Here is an 18,958-nt window from a genome sequence, read left to right as displayed (position 1 = left end):
GAAGCATTACTGTTTACTTAGCCCTGCTACGAAGTGATCTCTGAAACATCCACTACTGGCTACAGACAAAGATACAGGCCAAGCTAGAAGGACAGTCTTACCTGGCATTGTCAATCTCACTTCAATGGAGCTATTCTGATTTATATCGCTTGGGAATCTGAGACTGTAACTCCTTTTATTTGCTGCTAATCTCCCCTCTGCTCCTTCTGCAGAAAAATTAAATACCTCTTCTCACTCCATTCCTTGGCTACCTGAGAAAAATGTTCTGATTTTTCTAAAATTGCTTCATAGTGTCATAGAATGGTTTGAGTTGGAAGGGATCATAGAATCATAGAATGGTTAGGGTTGGAAGGGACCTCAAAGATCATCTAGTTCCAACCCCCTGCCATGGGCAGGGAAATCCTCCACTACACCAGGTTGCCCAAAGCCTCATCCAACCTGGCCTTGAACACCTCCAGGGATGGGGCATCCACAACTTCTCTGGGCAACCTGTCCCAGTACCTCATCACCCTCAATGTAAAGAATTTCTTATATCTAACCTAAATCTGCCCTCTTTCAGTTTATATCCATTGCCCCTTGTCCTATCACTATACGCCCTTGTAAAAAGTCCCTCTCCAGCTTTCCTGTAGGCCCCCTTTAGGTACTGGAAGGCTGCAAGATGATCACCCCAGAGCCTTCTCTTCTCCAGGCTGAACAGCCCCAACTCTCTCAGCCCGTCTTCATAGCAGAGGTGCTCCAGCCCTTGGATCATCTTCATGGCCCTCCTCTGGACTTGTTCCACCAGCTCCATGTCCTTCTTGTGTTGGGGACTCCAGAGCTGAATGCGGTACTCCAGGCGGGGTCTCACAAGAGCAGAGTAGAGGGACAAAATCACCTCCCTCGACCTGCTGGCCACGCTTCTTTTGATGCAGCCCAGGATACAGTTGGCTTTCTGGGCTGCCAGCACACATTGTTCTAGCCTCCAAACAGAAAGCTCAGGTGCCCTCCTTAAGTACCATTTCCCAGTCATGAATGCAGAAAAAGAACAGAAACAAAGAGCAGAATATCTCCCACTCCATGGCAGTCTCATTCTGTAATTTGCAAGAAAACCCAACGGTGAAAGACCAATGGCTTCATCAGCTCACTCATCCCCACTCAGGGTTTGGGTCAGTAGCAGTAACCCATGAGACATGAGCTAAGGGTGGCACTGTCACCTTTAGCATTGAGATACTCAGCATTATTACAGCCCTGAGGCTGGCAGAGCCTCACAAGAGTCCACTCGGTTCACACGGTTCACAATAGACTCCCTCTGGGTAAGCCAAAAGCACCAGGCTCTGGAAATTCAAGTTCATGTATGTTCCTTAAGTTCACTGAGGAACTCTTGGCCAGCAGTCCATGCAAATTTATTAGAGATATTTCATCTATCTTGTTGTAGACAAATAAAGAGAAGAACAAAACTCCAGGTGACTACGGTCACTTCTACAAAGAGTGGCCCATGGTGACAAAGTTAAACACACCATGACTTCTACAGACAAAACAGGCAACAACAGAGTTTGGGTAAGTCAGCAGAGTGTGAAAGCTCAGCTAAGTCCCACCCTTCTGCAGGGAGTTACATTTACTATATTTAATTGGAAGATGTCCTCAGGACTTTTTCTTTCCCTCAAGAGCAACCATGAAAATCTAATATTCTAAAATGAATGCACTTGTCTAACCTTTGGTAAGAAGGGAAGGGGAACAGGAACAACGCTTATTTACATATGAGAAGCCACGCTACGAGAATACGCTTACATCTGTTTCAAGAACTAACAGCAGAAGTGAAATATTTGAGAATGATTGATTTTATTCACATGTTGGATTATTCGGAAAAATAATTAAAAAGCCAAGAATGACTCTATGGTAGAAAATCCTCTAAATCAGAGTGAAATAAATTCTAGCAATTGTATGTCCTTTGAGAGCTAAATGCCTTTTTTGGTATTTTCTATAAGCAGGATAAACACAAGCAAATGCATCAAAACATTTTGACGTTAGTGTCTCGCATCCAATGTTATCTCATGAAAGTCTCTGAGGTATTGTTTTATTTTATTCAGTACCTTTAAAAAGTCCGCATTTTGGTATCCCTGGAAGAAAGTCAAGTTTCAATACTTTTACCCCTTTTAAACAATATACTGTTGGCTAACAGAAGTTTCTCAGTACTCAACATGTTCTGTAAGATCAATTGAGAAATAGATTTAATTTTATTTTCACTATTAAGTTACTAGATAATAACTTCACAATCAAGAAGTAGGAGATGAGTGGCTATGTAAAGCTTTTTCTTTCAATCCCTTTTCGCCATCACTCTAAGAGTTTAACTGAAGAATTAAAGTATCTCTGCACTAGGAAGACTCTATACACAAGAATCTACATTCTTCTTGCGTTTCAAATCTGTTTTTATTGCCACCACAGCCCCCATACCAGAACTGACCACACATTTTCTGCTCTTTGTCGTAGTACCACTTCAGAAGGTAATTCTGACATTCTCCACTATCTTGAACAAGGTCACATGCATCTGGAAAAGGGAAATAAGACAGATTTAATGAAAGACAGACCCACCCTTCTCAGCATTGTAATTTCAGGGAAAAGTAACATTCAGTGCAAACTGGCAGATGAAAGAGGTAGCCAACATTCAAGGTCTTACAAAGATTCGCTAAGCATTCATACACAAACCCGCAGTGCCAGTGTGGTCTGAAGCTCCTCTGCTTATGATTGATTTAACCAGAAAGAACATCTGAAACAAACAGATTTTCAGTGGCATTAACAGAAGGAATGCTAAAAGATCTTTAGTCTTCCAATAGAGACTCTTTTCTAAAATTATTGTAAAATGATTATACCTGGTCTATAGAGACTAGGTAAACAAAGCTTTTCAGAATGTCTCTCTTTATTCCAACTTGTTATACTGGTATCCATCCGTAAAATTTCATAAATGAACATACATAGATGGTTACATTATCCATTATAGTCTCTTAGCCAAATCCCAGATTAACACAGATTTGAATTGCATAAATTAGCTGAAAAGTAGGTTAGAGTAGCATACTTTATAGCAATCTGGTATTCAGCAAGTACAGATCTAATCCGCTTTCACACATATAAACTCGGAGTTACTCAAATGACGTCAGAAGGGCAGCTCTAGGCTTTGGTATCTGCACAATATCGAAGGGGAAGCACTGAGAACTAAAGCAAAATACTGATAAAACTATCCAACCTAAAGATTTAAAATGAAAAACAATCTCAAGCAATAGATCAGTACAAAATACATCTTTCAAAAGGCATGTTCTGGAACTATGCTACATGTTTTTAGAAGTAAACTGTTGGGTCATTAATTGCAACTCAGGATCGGGGATGGCAGCTCATACATTTCCCATAAGCAGCGTAGGTCACTGCTCACAACATCAGTGCAATGACCCTTCCTCACAATGATTACTTCCTCACAGGAAATATTTCATTTGTAAAGTATAAACACTAATATATCTTCATGCTATTGAATTTTCTGTGTGACCAGAGAGTTCATGAACTGGTTAATGGGAGCACTGATTCAAGACTGTACACGTGCAGTTAGGAGACGAGACCAATTCCATCTGTGCTGAGCAACTCTCATGCACTGTGGATGTATGGCGTTCCCAGAGGTAAATTAGCTATTAAAGATTCAATATTAAAACAGTTTTGCAAAAGCATTGGTCCTCTCTCATAAGGGATGGGGCTACCAGACATTCCCAGAATCATTTTTGAGTGGAGAGGGATGAAAAACAAAGGGATGGCAGCTGTAACAATGCGCTACCACATGCAAAGCGATGCAGACACCATTGCATTTTCTTTTTTCACAGAAATTCTCTCTAATTGAAGTCTAAACAATAAAAACACTCAATAATGTTAAAAGAAGGTTGGTGACAAATTATCTCTCACTCAGCTTCCCATATCTATTGTATCAACAGCAAATCTGCAAAGCAAAATGCATAATTAGGAAGCAAAGTAAAACACATGAATATATATTTTGATAGGATACCTCTGCCAAGGGATCCTGTTCTTCCTACAGGAACAGACAGTATCAGAGTCATATTTAGTTCCTCCATGTAGAGCTAAGTTAGCAGCAGGAGTAACTCAGTAATCATAGTGCAACTTGGGGATTTAAAATGATCAGCTGTTTTAGTAAAGGGGATTAAAACTTTACATTATATTATTACAAAAAGCTACAAATCAAAGCTAAAGTCATAATGACACCTGCAGTTCAGCTTTTAATTACAAACTCTTATTGTATTGATTTGGACTGAATACAAACATACGTGATGAAACACTTTTGAAAACGTAAGCAATGGAAGTGCTTCATACTGCGTAAATATTCAACTGAGCCTTTCACAATCTATGGTCTTACTGAATTAAAAAAGATTTTCATATTCCAAAATCATACCATAATCGCTATAGGCAGCTCTACTTTCTACTGTTGCCTCTAAGCTTTCCTCATTCTTCTCCTGAGCTTCACCATACTCTTGTGGCTTTTCTCCTTCAGCATCTTCCTCTGTGAAATACGCATTCTCCTCATAATCATATCTCATTTCTGGCATTGTATATACAGGTTCTGTGGTGGAATCTCTAATATTCTTCAGGACTCTACTTTCAGTTCTTTCAATGTCTTCTAAACCATGACCATAACCAGTTTCATCAGTTCCAGGAAAAGGCACCCTTCCAAGGAGAGGGGAAAAAAAAAAAAGTAAGTATTTAAGCACCAGTATGGCCTTGAGAAATGCATCTGGTTCATTCGTTCTGAATACGATGAAAAAAATTTTTGATCCTAATATGGTTTCTATTAAAACTACTTTGAATATAACTACTATTCAGAGGTACACACTCAAAAAGTTTAATAGGCAATTCCAAACCTTTCAATCATAGACACTTGCTGTTGTGTGTCTCCCTGATCTAAGTTTTCACACTCTTCTTGAAGTTCAGGTGAAGGATAACTGTTCATTTCTTCTGTGAGGAAAGCACAGATACCATGGGTGAGGTTTGAAGTCCTCCAAATCCCAGTACACTTAATAAAAAGCATTACATTATTTTTTTGTTGTCAGCTGGAGTGTGCATCTTCCAATAAGCAACATACCGTATATCTAGAGTGACTGGCACTATGTCCAGGAAAATTTAAATTATGTTGGAGATCAGCTAAATGAGAATGACTCCTGAACCAATCTGTTATGTTTTTGCCTTGCTCTGTAGTACACTATTTATCCTTCTGTGGAAACTTTGACATCTCTAAGTACATGTTTCTGATGAGGATTTTAAATCACTGACAATTTCCTTCTTGATATTCTTATTTGCATTTCAAAGCACTGCTAATCTGCATGAACGTGTCTTGAAAAGTGAAGTTCTTTTTCTGCTCTACATAGGAGGAATAACTGCAGCAAAAAGAGGTTAACGCTAAATTTGCTAAATGTTAAAACTTGTACCTGCCCCAAAGCCTGAATAGGCTTAAACAGCTCAGTAAATCTGGACCGACCAATGGTCAGAGGAGAAACGTAGGCCTAAATCAGGAATATAACTGTGTTCTCTTGGCTAAAGAAGGGTCTTTCTTCAGCGAAAGTGGAGTCAAAGCCATACGTTAAATACAAACTTAAGGGAAAAAAAATCTACTTAAGATCTTGGCCTAGGGCACAATTAGAATATAATGCTATTCTGTCATTACTGGCACTTCCCTTAGTGTCCAGCATGTGCAGCACACTAAAGATGAAAGATTTGCCAGCTAAATTATGACTAGAAACTGAATGACAGCACATATACACTGACTGCTTTTTCTATGCAGCATCTATCTTTTTTTCCTTAACTTAAGCAAACACTGTTGTGTGCTACTTACGTTGCAGAAGATTTAGAAACGCCCGGCTAAACCTCTGAGCATATACCACCTCAGATGTTGAAACCCTGCCCAGTGTCAGTAAGTGCTGGTCTGTGGGGGAGCTTGACAGCTCCATCAGCTCATTGTCACTCACATCATTGCCAAGCGCAAGAGTGAACAAGGTGAAACCTTGACACTTGGCTCCGAGTGAAATCTCTCTCAGCTTCTCTCTGTCCCACGTGCTTGTTTTGCTTCCAACTATTGCAAATATGATCCTGTGTTTTCTTTGTTGGGGGGCTTTAAAGAATACATTTTCAACAGTCCACTGTAGGGCAGAAGCAATGGCTGATGGCCCTTCCAGTTGGTGAACAGACTCTTCGATATGCTTCTTCATCAAATCTTTATTGCTGTATGTGACTAGATCAAACTCCAAGGCCACAGGGGTCTGGTTTCTGTCAGGCAGGAAGCCCCTGGGAGCCTGCTGCACCAGTGCCACTCTGATGCCTCCATACGATTCGTTTGGCTGTGAGGAAACAACAAACTGATCTAGCATGTTGCTCACAAAGTCTTTGGCTCTCTGAAACTCTTCACTGCTGATGCTGCGAGAGCTGTCTATGATGTAAGTGATATCCATATCCATCAGAACAGGAGGAGAAAAAGGCACCTCACAGTAGGTACTTGGTTTGCATTTATCTAGAGAGGAAGAGTCAACAGGCAGCAAACTACTTAGCAATACAACAAAAGCAATAGTTGGGGGGGGGGGGGGGGGGGCAGGGGGAGCGCGCGGGGAATCACACAGTCCTATTCATCTATTTTAGTTTTCTTAAATTTTGATTTAAAAAAAAAAAAAAAATTGGTTGGGCAACTTGAAATCTTGTTATTGTAGTAAGGAGCAACCAGTGAGTCGTCCTGAACAAGGTTTTGAGATACCATTGGAAATTATTCAGGCATAAGAGCAAAAAATATTAATAAGGTAAAACTTAACAGCTAGGAGTTTCTTTGAGAAATTTTCTTCTGTTGAAACCCAAACATTGTAAAGGACACTGGAACAAACTATTTCCATCTCAGATCATTGTTCAGCATTCTGAAATATTATCATTTAGTAGCTTCTCCCCTCCTCACAATGTAGAATTAACATTAAATGAGCCTGGTTTCCCAGAATCATAATGCTATTTTAAGTGCATTTCCATAAAAAAAGGAAATGTCAAACATAGCAATTCATTTCACACAGCTGAGACAGCCACTAATTAAACAGCTTTTGTGGTTTGGAGATTCTAATTCTTACCATCCACTGAAGAGGAAATACAAATTGTAATTTCTCAGCAGTAGTAATCTGTAACCAAGGAATGATCTGGCATGGAAGGCAAGAAGGCCCAATTGCAGAAAGGGTTAAACTGGCTGGACACAGGAATGCCAGAGACAGCAACTCCCTGTAAGGGCGCAAAGTTTCTCTTGGTGACCACAAGAAACAGCCACAGCTTGTCTTGCAGCCATCCTGGAATGGGAGCACTCAGGGGCTACCTTTGGCCAGCAGAGCTGGGCTGTCGCCTCACACAACCACTCACGGGATCGCTGCCAGTGCAAGCATACATAAGGAATCAGCTTTTAACGCATCTTTGCGGACTCCTTGAGAACCACTTAGGGCAGCAGGACTCTGCCCAATGTTCATAAAATATTCTTTTCTATATTTAAGCACAAACGTATTTAAGGGGTACCATTAAAACTCCCCAACACCACATTGCAAACTAAAAAAAGTCTCTAGGATTTGTTATTGAAAAGGTAAAAAGACCAATGCAACAGCTGGAATTTGTAAAATGTCTTACCAAAGCAAAGTGTACAATATGTGATGCTCTCCAAACTTTCATCCTGTTGTCTTTCCCAAACAAATAACTGAAATCTTCTAGTATCATCAATCTATGTTTTAAAGCAGACACAAAAGTAACATTAAAAAGATAGGTAAAGCACAGGTAAAAGGTATTAAGACTACTACTATTTTTTTTTTTTTGCCAGTGAAGAGCTATCACCTTTTTTCTTTTCTTAGTAGGGTGCTAGAGAGAAATGGGCAGCATCTCCTATTTCAGCTCTTTCTGAGACAAAGAGAAATCCTCCTACAGTGAAGATGTGTTTCTTGAGAGACAAAATTCTAGCATTAGAAAAACCTACGCGTTACCTGTGATCAGCTGAAGACAATCTTCCCAGTAGACCTGATCACCAAAATGCTTGAGGAACCCTGAAGAAGATCCAACATCCTACAATTTCACTGACCACCCAACCCCAACCAAATGTGATTCAAGGGAAAAAACATTTCCTTGCGGACTAAGATAAGTAAAACCAGCTGTAAAATACCATGATATTGCAGGAAATGAACCATATATATGGATAAGCTAAAATGGTGAGGAATGAAATAATTACGTCTTTGCATTAAACTTAAGCTTTGTGTGTGCTACACACAACACAATTAACTTCTGATTCATGCCTGTAAAGGATGTTACAGACAGGACTCTTGAAAGGAATTAGAATTGGCAATGACTGTTTAAGTGATCTCCAAACTGAGGCTCCTAAAGCAAACTAACCAAAGCCAGTAAGTATCTCTGGCTACAGGCTGGTAGGATCATGAAGATTAAACCACCTCTCAAACTGCAAGGGCAGAAGTCCACCTGAAAAAAAAAGGGAGCTTATATTTTCTTGGGGGGTGGTGGTGAGGCTGGTTGCCTTCCCATCACTGTAACCATAAAGGAGAGCTGGGCAGTGAATTTTTTTGCCTTTCCCCTGTTAAGTAGCTTTGTTAAGTTTTTCTATTCTGAAAACTAATTTATGGAAAGTTGGCACCCTTGTATATACCAGATGTCATCACATGCATTCGGATTCGTAATCTGCTTATGCTAAGTAAACAAAATACTGGAGCAACCCAGTGAATAAACTATGAGCTTCCATCTCATATGCCAGCAGAATTTTTGCATTCTGCTAAACTAACATTCAGCCAGACAAACATGTAAATTGACTAATAGACATGAGGCTGCATGGGAATTAATGTCATACGAAGATTAAAGGTCTGACTTGGGTGCTACTAGAGCAGAACTTAGACTCCAAGTTTTGCACTTTTTGTCACATGTAAGTAAACATAGTTTCCTTCTATAAGGATAGTTTTGAAGAAAGCGCAGTTGGAAGAAATTTATTTCCAAAAAAGTTAAAACTGAGCACAGATGATACAAAAATAAATTGAAAAGAGAGAGAATATGGAATACATTTTATGAAACTTTAAAGAAACGTAGTATCATTTTCCTTTGGTACCCAGTAAAATGGATTGCTTTTTTGTTTACTATCTTTTTATATGCAGTCGTATTTCAAAACAAAAGTTGTTAATTTTCTCCTGTACTAATGTCAATACAGCTATCGAAAGGGGTTTTGCTTAATTTAATTTTCTTTTGAAAAAAAAATGGTGTACTTCAAGCCTTCTGCTACAACTTTTTCTAGAAACTAGGGTCACAGTTTGGTAATTAAATGGTTAGTACATGTCACAGCATCAGAAGAGAAATGGCATAGGTAACCAAGCGAAATTAACACAATGTTCTTGAAATTCTGTGATTTGGCCTACAAGCACAAGTCAAAAATAATTCACGTGCACAAAGAGATCAGATGGTGATCGTTATGGTTAAGCGTTATCAGTGTTTCTCTGTTAAAATAGTAACCTTTAACATACCCCTTTCTAATAAGGGCTTGGGCAGTTCCTGTGGAACTTACTGGCTTGAGAACACGCTTTACTCAAATACTAGTAGATACTAAGCAAACGGATGACTGACTCAATTTTCTATAGCCTATATACTTACCAAGAAGGCACGTCTGACATTTGGCACTTCATTGAAGGCAATAACCACTGGAGTGATGTCCAAGGCACTTAACTCAAGTACAGCTGTGCTGATGGCAACATCGTTCTGTGATGGACCATTGGCAAAAAATAGGGCAACTTTCCTTGTGAGGATGCCCTGACGAACACGTTTGAAGACATTTCTTGCAACAAATCTCATGGCTGCTCCAATATTACGTTTTCCAGTGGACCTCTCTAGTGGTATTCTTTGGACAGCTTGTAGCAGCAAGTTGCTTTTTTGGAATTCTGAGAATCGGATGAGATAGCGCGTATTGGTATTGAAAGAAACAACGGAGACACGAGCGCCTGTTGGGCAATTGCTTTCACTAATCTTAACAGTCTTCAGCAATAACATAACAATGTTCCTCATTCTTTCAAATGCAGCTGGCGTAACATCTTCAGACATATCGAAGGCAAACACCACTTCAGTTGGATAAACTGGACATGTGTCTGTACAGTGAAATAAGAAATTTGTGTGAGAACCTTTCCACAATTCAACTATTGTTAGTTTTTTCTCCAAGTCTATAAAAGAATAGACATGCAGAGGCCAGATGGGCTTACCTGATGAGCAAGCTAAAATGAAGAGATGGAAATCAAATAAGTTATTTTGGACTCAAATTCATTAATATATTCACTTGTTTTCACTAAAGAGCCTGATCCAAAGCTCAGACAACTAACAGAGATAACACTCCTCTTGCACAATCAGATACTCAAAATAGTGCAATTTTACTGGATGAGAATTAAAGAAATTGTTCTGGGTTCTGCTGAGCACACAAGTCAGAGAGAACAAACACTTCAAATATGGAGGACAGGTGATATACAAATATCATTTTCTCTCAGAGAACTCTACAAAGAAGGGTTGCTACAGTGCCAAAGAATCAGTTTAATATTAAATGAGGAAGAGACATGTGTTACAGTTTTTGTAATTAAGAGAGAGGAAAAATAAGCAAAAAGTGTAAGCCTGTTTCATACACCTGCTGAAAACCCCTCACAGTTAATAACTACCAGTCATCATTAAACTGAATCCAGATACAAATTACAAGTCTACAGGGTTTCCAGTGGAGGCTATTCCATTTAAGAAGAGTGACTAAGTGGAATCAGAGGTAAAAGAAGATACTCTCTACTTACGACAGTTTTTTCGTGTAAAATTCACTAGTTCACAAGGCTGCAGAAGCAAAACAAAAAAGCAGTTAATGGTAAACCCCAGACCATCCCAGACTGGGAATCTTACTATTGGTTTGAGCTGAAGGCCATATCCCAGCTCCTGAACTAACTGTCGTTACAGTAAAACCAGAATCACACATTCCAATTCCTCTCTATTTCAAATAGTGCAGGGGCTCTGCCCCTGCTGCAGAAACTAAGGGGTTTTCTTAGACATGCTGTGTTTGGCACGCAATCATGCTCTAGAGAAACCACTTATCCATTCTTTATTTTGTGTAATAATCTGATCTAGGAGGTCACCAGGCAATGGCACTTCTGCAGAAGAACAGGCATTTCAATAGCAACTCAAACAGGAAGAGAGAGATCCACAAATGATGAGAGGACCACCTCTGGACATAGAACACACCTGCGACAGTATTGCCTGCAGGCAGTTGTCCATGCAAGGGTTAGATGGAGCCTTTACTCAGAAGTGTTCTTATAGGAGATTAGGATTCTGAAGAAATCCCGCCCTGCTATTCCCAGCGAGGAATAACCGTTGTTGCTGAGGAAATATCTTCCTTTACAAGAGGGTGAAAAGGTGAAAAGTAACCCTAAACCTGAGCTGGTGTGTAAACTGATGTGAATGAAGAAACAGATAAACAGATAAAGGAATATTAACAGTTCAACAGTCTGTAGAAGTTTGGACATGGCGTTAATCCATACGGATAATTACTTCTCATTCCTTGATTATTTGCAGAACACAAGAACCCACCGCACTCTGACAAGTATTTGAAAAGGACACTGTTTTATAACAGCTAATTGTGCTCTCAGTGCAGTCAGTGCTTATAAATGAAAGACTACAACTGTTAATTCCATGCAGCGTGCTGTAAGGTGATTACTTACTTCCATTAAAATGGTGCCCATTGGTCCCTTGGCACCCTGAAACAAATTAAACACAGGTCCAGAAAATCAGACCCTAATAAGGTATTTCCACCTATGACTCCGTAGCTCAAAGAAAATGTAGGCATACAGTGTTTCCCTGACAACCATTTGTGAATTTGAAATATGAGGAGACATCAGTTCCCAGCACGGATTTCTGTGGAATTGTTCCAAATAGAGTTGCAAGCTACTTCTCAGACCTATTTCTCAGTCCACTTTCCCTAATGGTTTTAAAAATCTTCAATACATGTTTGCCCTTGAGAACCAGTATAATTCAGAATTGGATTTCCTTTCTAAACAGCAATTCCTGCGCTGTGGTTGAGTTATCTACACCTAACATCCTTTGCAACCTCTGATGCATGATAGGCTTGCCCTCTCTTGCAGGGCACAATCCCCACAGTTCTTCCTCCAGAGATCTGGCAGATGATACACACATCACAATTGCTCAACCAGTCTAGCTAACTTTGGTTACTCTGCAGCCTTCTCCTTGGGAGCTGGAGCAAATGCCAGAATTCTAAGCATCTTTTTTCAAAATAAAAGAATTGTTTAATCTTCATAAAAGGAATAAAATACATGGAAAAGAACTTTTTTTCAAGGCAGCTTGAGAGTTTTCATCATGTGCAATTCAGATGCATAGCAAGATTACTGAAAATTTTTTACTTACTCACAGGTGGCTGCAGTGAGACACACCAGAAAAATTTGAATTCCACATGCCACAACTTTTACCTTAGCCTCTCTCTACTGTAACACTACCATTTACCAAAATCAGACGCTTCCTTACATCCTCAAATTACAACCCCATCTCCATATTTGTTCCTTCCCTCTCCAACTAACCTTCCATTCCTCCACCTCCTGCCTGAGCTACCTTCCTCATCTCCTCTGCTGTCTTGCTGCTAGAACCACCACAGCCGTTCCATACTTTTATCTTCTTATGTTTCCTAGCAGGTCCCAGTTCTTCTTTGTTACTGTTCAGCAAGAGTTAACTCTGAAATGCCTGAGTCCTAATGAATGCTACTTGCAGCAGCTTAGTAGTGGTGATTGAGCTGTGCAGACTTAACCCGTATGGATAATCATGCCACCAAGTCAGGAAGGATGGGTAAAATAGGCCTGTTTTGGCTGACCCTGCATACTATCTGTATCCCTTCTTGCATCCCTCTCTCTTCCACTTCCCACTTCACTGATGCACTGCTACTACAATAGTCCCACCAAGCCCATACTTCCCAAGCTCCACTCTCACTTCTACATCTGAAGAGGAGGTCCTGAGGTGAAATATCTCTGAAGACTTCTTGGACTATGGATTGGCAAGGCCAACAGTTACCTGGCTCATCAGCACACAAGGTCTGTCTGTCTGTAAGGTTATGTGAGCAGCCAAGCAGCAGGGAGACAATGCATTCCAGCCAGTACTCTTGGCCGTTCTTGTGCCCAGCATCATAACATGAAGCGGGCCAGGTACACTCATTGACCAGCACAGTGTAATGACAAAAAGAATAATATTTGTTTTCTAAGTTGCATGTATCCCATGGGCCTTGTTATACAGGTAAAGATACTGTTATCAATAGTGTTCCACATTTATACTAAAAAAGTAAGTTTAAGAAAGTTTAACAAGAAAATAATTAACAGTAGGGATCATTTCTAGTCACCATGGAGCTGATTCACAGAACTGCTGCAAGATAAAGATAGAGACAGGGATTTTCCTAACTGCCTACAATGTTAGTCCTCAATCCCACTGAAATCCATGATCGTTTCCCCTGTTTAAGTAGAGAATAAAACTTTTTGTTATATAAAATGCAGATCACAGACACTGGAAAAGTACATTAAAAGGATTAACAGGCTACAGCCAATTTAAGCTTTAAGTGCCTGTTATGGCAAGTCTGATTTTAAATGGCTTTTCTCTTTAAATGAAAAAGTACATTGGCTTTCAGCAGAACAATCCAGTTCTACATTTTAGTACTCTCTTCTTTTTTAAAAAGCTATTTACCCAGCCAACAGACAATACCAAATGCCATGGAAGAAATTCTGCCCTGCATTGCATCATTGCAGTTCCATTTCCAACACCAGGTGCTCTTGTGCACACACATCCACAGGCAAGACGTAACTCTATACAACTGCCAGGCTGATTAAGCATCGTTTACTATATGAAACATTATTATACATTCCATTAATCTAAGAGCAAGTTTAAGAGCAATCTAAAAGTGATTTTTTTAAAATAAAAAAATATTACCATAGGTCCTGATGGCCCTTGGTCCCCTGGATCTCCCAGAGAACCTGGTGTGCCAGCATTACCCTAAAAATAGAAATAAAAGTTTTATTCTTTATAATTGCACACACAGGTGCAGAACTTCAGCAGAGAAAAACCTCTATAACCTTATTGTGAGTTGGATCCTGCATTTATATAAAGACAGAATACTACCTCTAAGAATTATTAGGAATGAACATCTCTAAAGATGTAGACTTGCATTTTCTCAAAACCTCTTGACGAGGATATAACAATAAAAGATCAGAGTAGGAACCAATTTGAAAAATTTTTGATAAGGAAACACTTAAGACATAAGGGCTTTGCTTATAGAACTCTTCACAAAGCTAACAGATTTATTGTTCTTACTCTTCTACCCCTAACTCCTTTGGGTCCTTCAGCTCCTGGAACGCCTGGGTCTCCATCTTCTCCCTGAAAATTAATGAAATCCAGAACTTTACAGGAAAGGAGAAGACAGACAAAGACAGAGAACCACTTCTAAACAAGAAAAATGCAAAACAAGACATAAAGAAAGCAAGCATGCCTATTTAATCATACCTCTGGACCAGGATATCCTATGAATCCAGATTCTCCCTACCAAAAGAAAGGACAAAGACTTCCTAAGAATCTAGAGCTTTATGATCTGCTTCGCGTTTGATGTCTTTAAACCAAAAAGAATTTCAAAATTACTCTTAGCATTCCACCCTGATCAAGTAACAGTAAATACTATTCTGTTCTAAACATCATTTTAGATTAACACCTTGTTCATCTAAAGGAAGAGTATTTTAAAAATTTCCAACAGCTTCTGAATTTTTCGAAAGTATTCCGTGTCTCAAACAAGTGTTTTATCAAAACTTGTTTAGACCTCCTAGTAACATACAGCGGAATTCATGTTCAGTGATCATAAGTATAACATTCAGAACTCAGTGTCTGAATGCAGTTTCAAAACATTGCATGCTCTGTACTAAACGTGATACCATAATATTTCGTTGGCATATTGGAAGCCACATCATTGTTTTCAGTTACTTCAGTTTTTGGTGTGTTCTTTGCTCATTTATGAGAAACCGGAGAACTCTCACGAAGATCAATCAGAACCAAAGTGTATCTTTGGCATTAGAGTAACTATCAGAATTCACACTACTTACGTATGTCTTTAAGAGTTTCTTCCTAGGAAAGTGGACATGTTTGTCAAACATCACATGACTTTATCCCACAATTTCTAGAAAATTACATGCACACAGGCCTCACATAGCTAAGAAAGCATAATGTGACTACGAACCTGTATAATTCATAGCAACCTTAAGTAAAACTTATACCAAAGGCTGTTTTCTTAGCTATCAGGGGAAAGCAATTCTGGACCACTATTCTGGGATGAATTGGCTTTTTGTTTGTTTTTATTAATTGTTTTAATTCAGGCCCTGCCAAACCTTGGGCAGACACATCAGTGTATAAGAAGGAGTTTAAATCAATCCTTTAAAACAATGAATAATGACAAGAACATTCAGCAGAAACCTTTTTTTCTTCATTTCCCATAACAAGGAAGATGTTCCCTGAAATGAACAAGTGGGAGATTCCAAGAGGTCAAAAGAACTAGTCTTACAAGTAACCTATGTGTAACCCGTGAAACTCTCCCATCAAAGGAAATTGTTGGGGCTAAGAAGGTAAGAAAAGAGACAGGATAAATAAGAAGCATTAAGGGTCATTTTAATAAAAAGCCATTTTAAAAAAAGGAGCTCATCAGTTGGAGAGGCTCTTGGGAAGCCTTTCATATCTTTTCTGCAGCTTCTGCAGTACTCTGCTTCTCCCACAAAAAGGGCGAGTGAGACAGATGAGCCTCCAGTGAGATCCACTGGACCACTTCTCTTTCACAAGCAACCGGAAGGACTAGTACTGTAACAGCACACAAATGCTTTGAAAACAGAATAGCAGCTGTTTCCACCGTCCTGACCATTCTGCTCACGGACTGACTCATTGGTGCCACTGGTGCCATGACCCTGACCTCATCCTTTCTGTATACTTCTTATTTTAGCTGGATTCTTGTATGTGTTTAGAGAAGTAGGTATTTCACTACTATTTCTTCCAGGACTGTGAAAGGAATGGTAAGAATTCCTAAAAATGTAGCAATCCAGAGGTTAATCCTCAGATCTTACTGATGACCACAGGAGCATAAGGAAGAATACTTCACATTAAAACAGTGAAGATGTTTGGAAAATATCATCCTCACCTAGGCAGCCAAGGAACTCCTCCTCTGTAAAAGAGTCCAAGGTGACTGGCCCACCAATATTGCCAACAAGAGCGGCTAGTCAAGCAGACTGAAGTGGGGAGAAAGCACTGTGTGCTCCAAGAAGTACAGTCCCCCATATCCATATACACACATACACACATCAAGGGAAAGAATAAGAGAGAGTGGTTCTCAAAAGACTATCCTATTGCAGAATTCCGCACGTGGATGGTTGTGGGAAGGCTAAGCCTCTTACTGAACCTCAGAAATGCACTGTGGCCATGTCTTACGTTTCTCTTGAATGAAATATAGATGGTCATGCTTGATTCGACATTTGACGCGACAGGATGTCTCTAAGCACTCACCTTTGCTCCTTTGCTTCCTTCAGGACCGTATGCATCTCTGCCATCCATACCCTGCATAGGTTGAATATATCATGAGTTAGCTTTTAATAGAGGATTAGTTTCACATCCAACGAGTTTGGAATAAAGACCTCTCATTACAATGGAGTGTCCAGGCTGTTAAGACCAATGAAGCAGGGTGAGCTATTACAACAGTCTAAAACCAGGAGCAAATGGTGGCAAAATCTGTAGAGAGAATACAAGGATTAAGGCCACAGTTCCTCTCCACTTTGTGACTTACTTCTAGCATATTCTCTGTCTCCTAGAGAACCTGAGGGAAAAGATATTCTCTCTAGCCCACAAGAAATCTAGCATCCATAAGGAAATGAAGAACCAAATGTGAAATATTTTTAATTGTATAAAACAGAGAAAATGGAAGGGAATTAACTCTACTGATTCAGATGGATGGGTATTAAACTACAGGGGCCCTGAATTAGGGCAGAAAGACTCACAGGCATGCCTCTCTGTCCAGCTGGTCCCACTGAGCCCTTCTCTCCAGGGTCACCAGGTTCACCCTGTTATAATTGAAACATAAGAGGCATTGATTTGGCTCATTCAGGAGAATTCTCTCTGAAACGCATACTTCTCTGCTAGACTGAAGCGTGCTTATACATTTTATGGACTACTTGATGCCAGTCAAAAGCATTCCATTACAGACCATGTTTCCATTACAGAGCATGTTTCAAGAAAGGTTCCTTGCAGTGGAACTGTGAAGTACTTAACATTCATGCAGCTAAACCCCAAAGGTCTTCATTCAATAAAAATCCCATTGTTATACAGAATTAACAGTGAACAGAGTGTTTTCCGGAAGAAGTTATATTAATGGTAGTGGGACATAGCCTGGAATTCTATGAGCCTGAAGCATCTGTTGATAGCAGACAATATTTCTCAGACAGGCTGTCTGCACTCGGCTCTTAGTCCTCCTGCAAGTTTTCTTTTCTTCACTTCCTTTTTTGGTTTTCACTTTCTTCTAATGAGAACTCCAACATTAAACAGCAGAAAGCCAGATTGAGAAAATGGAATGTGTGATGGATTAAATCCCTATGTTTCTTCCTAATTTTTGCCACTGTTTCACTGTACAATTTCACACAGTGACTCTTCTCACAGTAGCACTTTGACCTTCCGATACCTCTCTGTCACTGAACGTAATACTATACTGGATGTAATAACCCTTCGAAGAGACTGAAAGGCTCAGCTCACTGGTATTTATGCCTTTTAGACGCAAAGATGCAACAACACCTAAAATGAGTTATTTTTATTAAGTCTCCCATATCAATGCACATTACCGAAAGTAAAGGATTATTATAAGTAAATGAACCGTAATGTGGACCACCGATCAGTACAAGCCTTTCTGTTTAACTTGATGTACCTTTAGTTCTTCTCAACATATTAATTCCTGTATAATAGATGTCATAACAGTCAAGGTTCCTTGGAGTGGTTAGGAACCTTTAGAACAAAAAGGTTAAAATAAGCAGCTATGCTTCATCAAACTGGGAAGTTCAGACTAGACAGTAGGAAAAGGTTCTTCACTGAGAAGGTGGTCAGTCACTGGAACAAGGTCTCCAGGGAAGTGGTCATGGCACCAAGCCTGTCAGACTTCAAGGAGCATCTGGACGATGCTCTTAGTCATATGGTTTAGTCACAGGTAGTCCTGTGAGGAGCAGAGAGTTGGACTCAATGATCCTCATGGGTCCCTTCCAACTTGAGATACTCTGTGATTAACTGGTAAATACTTTCAATGGATTGGACAGATTCTAGGAATCATAGAACAAGCGCCAAGGGTCAGGACTACTACATTTTGAGAGAAGCCAGGCCCCACTGAGAACAATGACCAGAACAGCAATTAGAACAGCAGTCATGGTAACACTAAAAACTTCTTAGTATAGCTCTGACACCTGTAAGATTATCTTGAACATATCACTTGCCTTCCTATGCAATCTAAGAACTTCTATAAAACTTAACATTCTTCATATGTTCCGTAGGAACAACACAAGTGTTAGTTCATGCTTCTTCAGTTAGATTCTTGAAAGAATGATACAGTTAGATTGCTGCAGTTAGGTACCTTAAAAATCTTTACCTTTGCTCCTCTTGCGCCTAATTTCCCCACAGAGCCAGGTGAACCTGGGGCCCCCAGACTAGCCTGTAATCAAAAGCATCAGTTAAAAGGTGCCCAATGAAGAAATCAGGGCCTCATTGTACTCAAGGATTCCTTATCACTTGGAGTTATTATAGAATCAGTACAAATATTAGCACATTAACAGACTTCTGAGGATCACAGTAAGCTACTGGTCAAAGTATCACTCCAGTTCTTTCTGTTTTCTGTACAATG

General features: G+C 39.7%; 1 protein-coding gene across 1 annotated transcript in view; it reads right to left on the bottom strand.

The window, feature by feature from the left end:
- Positions 1-2,351: 2,351 nt before the first annotated feature.
- The window catches only part of COL6A6 (collagen type VI alpha 6 chain), a 62,194-nt gene continuing 45,587 nt past the window's right edge, over positions 2,352-18,958 (bottom strand). Inside the window, exons 18-32 of the mRNA XM_086615163.1 lie at positions 18,707-18,769; positions 17,082-17,144; positions 16,594-16,644; positions 14,566-14,601; positions 14,377-14,439; positions 13,996-14,058; positions 11,739-11,774; positions 10,824-10,860; positions 10,257-10,268; positions 9,658-10,145; positions 7,654-7,744; positions 5,852-6,523; positions 4,884-4,977; positions 4,418-4,689; positions 2,352-2,524 (exon numbers count right to left, since the gene is read on the bottom strand). Of these exons, the coding sequence (XP_086471289.1) occupies positions 2,352-2,524; positions 4,418-4,689; positions 4,884-4,977; positions 5,852-6,523; positions 7,654-7,744; positions 9,658-10,145; positions 10,257-10,268; positions 10,824-10,860; positions 11,739-11,774; positions 13,996-14,058; positions 14,377-14,439; positions 14,566-14,601; positions 16,594-16,644; positions 17,082-17,144; positions 18,707-18,769 (2,214 nt within the window). The remainder of the gene's footprint in view (positions 2,525-4,417; positions 4,690-4,883; positions 4,978-5,851; positions 6,524-7,653; positions 7,745-9,657; positions 10,146-10,256; positions 10,269-10,823; positions 10,861-11,738; positions 11,775-13,995; positions 14,059-14,376; positions 14,440-14,565; positions 14,602-16,593; positions 16,645-17,081; positions 17,145-18,706; positions 18,770-18,958) is intronic.

Source organism: Tauraco erythrolophus, chromosome 7 (genome assembly GCF_009769465.1).
Source record: "Tauraco erythrolophus isolate bTauEry1 chromosome 7, bTauEry1.pri, whole genome shotgun sequence".
Classification (NCBI taxonomy): Eukaryota; Metazoa; Chordata; class Aves; order Musophagiformes; family Musophagidae; genus Tauraco; species Tauraco erythrolophus.
This window is presented reverse-complemented; position numbering and strand designations above follow the sequence as displayed.